General features: G+C 20.0%; 1 protein-coding gene across 1 annotated transcript in view; it reads right to left on the bottom strand.

Moving 5' to 3' along the window:
• The window catches only part of PGSY75_0703800 (hypothetical protein), a gene marked incomplete at both ends in the record, with an annotated part of 2,664 nt that extends 507 nt beyond the window's left edge, over window positions 1-2,157 (bottom strand). The window contains one exon of the mRNA XM_018784907.1: window positions 1-2,157. This exon is cut by the window's left edge and continues 507 nt beyond it. Coding sequence (XP_018642408.1) covers window positions 1-2,157 — 2,157 coding nt within the window.
• Window positions 2,158-2,389: the final 232 nt, after the last annotated feature.

Genomic DNA, 2,389 nt, shown 5'->3' with positions numbered 1-2,389 from the left:
CATATCATTTTGATCTTCCATATCATTTTGATCTTCCATATCATTTTGATCTTCCATATCATTTTGATCTTCCATATCATTTTGATCTTCCATATCATTTTGATCTTCCATATCATTTTGATCTTCCATATTATTTTCTTTATTTATATTTGCATTCTCCACGATATGTTCACTTTGACACTGATCATTTATCCTATCGTCTTCCTTAGTAAGATCAGTGATTAAATTGTTTTCATTAGAATGACGAGTGGTCATGTTGTTAGTACTTGACATATCATCATTTGGATCCTTCACATGTTGCACATCAACATGTTCAGCTTTTACATCTTCTTTTGGTTCTTCCTCATATGTGTGTTCTTTTCTTTGAATGTGGTTCTTATTTTCTTCTTGTTGCTTTAAATTTAAAGAATCTGGTAATAAATTATGATCATGTGTATTCAATTCAGATGTGTCGTTCTGATAGATGTATTCTTTTGAGTGTTCTTCATTTTGCAGCGTTATATTATGTATACTTTCGTTATATAACATATAATTTTTATAATTAAAATTTTGTGTTGGTAGATAGAAATTAAGTGAATAAATATATTTTTCTATAAATATTAGAAAGTCATTAATATAATTTTCATCTACTAATATATCTTCATTATATTTATGTATATAATTAAAATGTATATATTTTTCTTTATTTATGATTTGGCTTTTAATATTTAATTTATCATTATTGTTTTCATAATTTTTTATAAATGTATATAATTGTTTTAGATATACTAGACAATCATCGAAACATTTTTTTTTAAGATTACATGTTTCTTTATTTGTAAGTAAAGATGTTTTGATATTCTTTATTTTTTCATTCATATTATTTGATATATCATATTTAAGATTAATAATTTCATCGTTTTGTAGATTTAAATGTTTGAATTTTTCTTTCATTTTTTTGATCATTTGTTTTAAAACATTTGTTTCATAATTTAATAGATTTATTCTAGAGATAAGACTATAATTTTTTTCTTTGGAATCATTTAAATTAATAATGATATGATCAAAATCTCCTTTCTTATAACTTATTAGATTTATAGAATTTATAGCATTATTCATATTATTTATATTTTCTTCAAGTTTTTTAATATTATATATTTGATATTCATTTATGAATAATATTCGAAGACACAATTTTTTTAAGAATACAATTTTGTTTTGTAGTTGTTTTTTCTTTTCATCTTCGTAGTAATTTAATATATTCATGGTATTGTCTTTTTCTGATATTTTATTATTACAATGGATATTATTATAATTAATATTATTATTATTATTATTATTATTATTATTATTATTCATATTATTCATATTATTCATATTATTCATATTATTCATATTATTCATATTATTCATATTATTCATATTATTAATATTATTATTATGTTTATTGTCAGATACAATTTTTTGCTCATTTGTCATTTTATTGTTTTGCTTATCCTTTGTAATATCATTAATTTTATTTTCATAAGATAATATTTTTTGTTCTTTAATTTTTTGTTGGAGTTTTTTAAAATCTTCTCTGTGTTTTTTTTCCATATTTTCTTTCTCTTTATATAATTCTCTTAGTTCATCTTTTAATTTTTCATTGAATTTATTTTGTTCTTTTTCTTGTATGGTCAAATCTTGTATATTTTTTTTTAAAGAATTATATTCATTTATTAATATTTTCATATTATTATTATATATGATTCTTTCGTTTCTTTCGTCATCTATATGTGCCTTTAATATATTTATATCATTTGTAATATTATTTGTATATTCTTCCATATTATTAATATTATTTTTTAATTTAATTGTAACTTTTTTATAATAATCTAATGAATTTTTTTTCTTTTTATCATTCTGTTCAATTAATTGTTTGTTTTCAAATTCTTCTTTTAATATTTTATGATGTAAAGAGATTTTTTTTATTTTACTATTTTCTTCATAAATTCTTTTAGACACTTTTTCAATTTCATTATCTATTTCATTTAAATATTTTATATTAACATGTTCTGATTTATCATAATAAACATCATCATAACCATCACCACCATTACCATCATCATCACCATCATGATTATCATGATCATCATAAGGATTCTTTTCTTTATGATTATCATTTTTATTTTGTGTCATTCCACTTACTACATGTTCATCGTATGTTTCTACTATCTTTTTGTCGTATCTGCCATTTTCTAAGTTTGTTAATTTTTTTTTTTCATTTCTATAAATTATAATTCAAGTGTGCAAATAGGCATAACGTGTCTTTCATATAAAACAATAATAAGGGTCATATCATAAATTTATATGTATATAATATATATATATATTATTTATTTATATAATATTGTGTGCTCTTTTTTTTCTT

Source organism: Plasmodium gaboni, chromosome 7 (assembly GCF_001602025.1).
Source record: "Plasmodium gaboni strain SY75 chromosome 7, whole genome shotgun sequence".
Lineage (NCBI taxonomy): Eukaryota > Apicomplexa > Aconoidasida > Haemosporida > Plasmodiidae > Plasmodium > Plasmodium gaboni.
The sequence above is the reverse complement of the archived record's forward strand: the minus strand, read 5'-3'. Positions and strand labels throughout refer to the sequence as shown.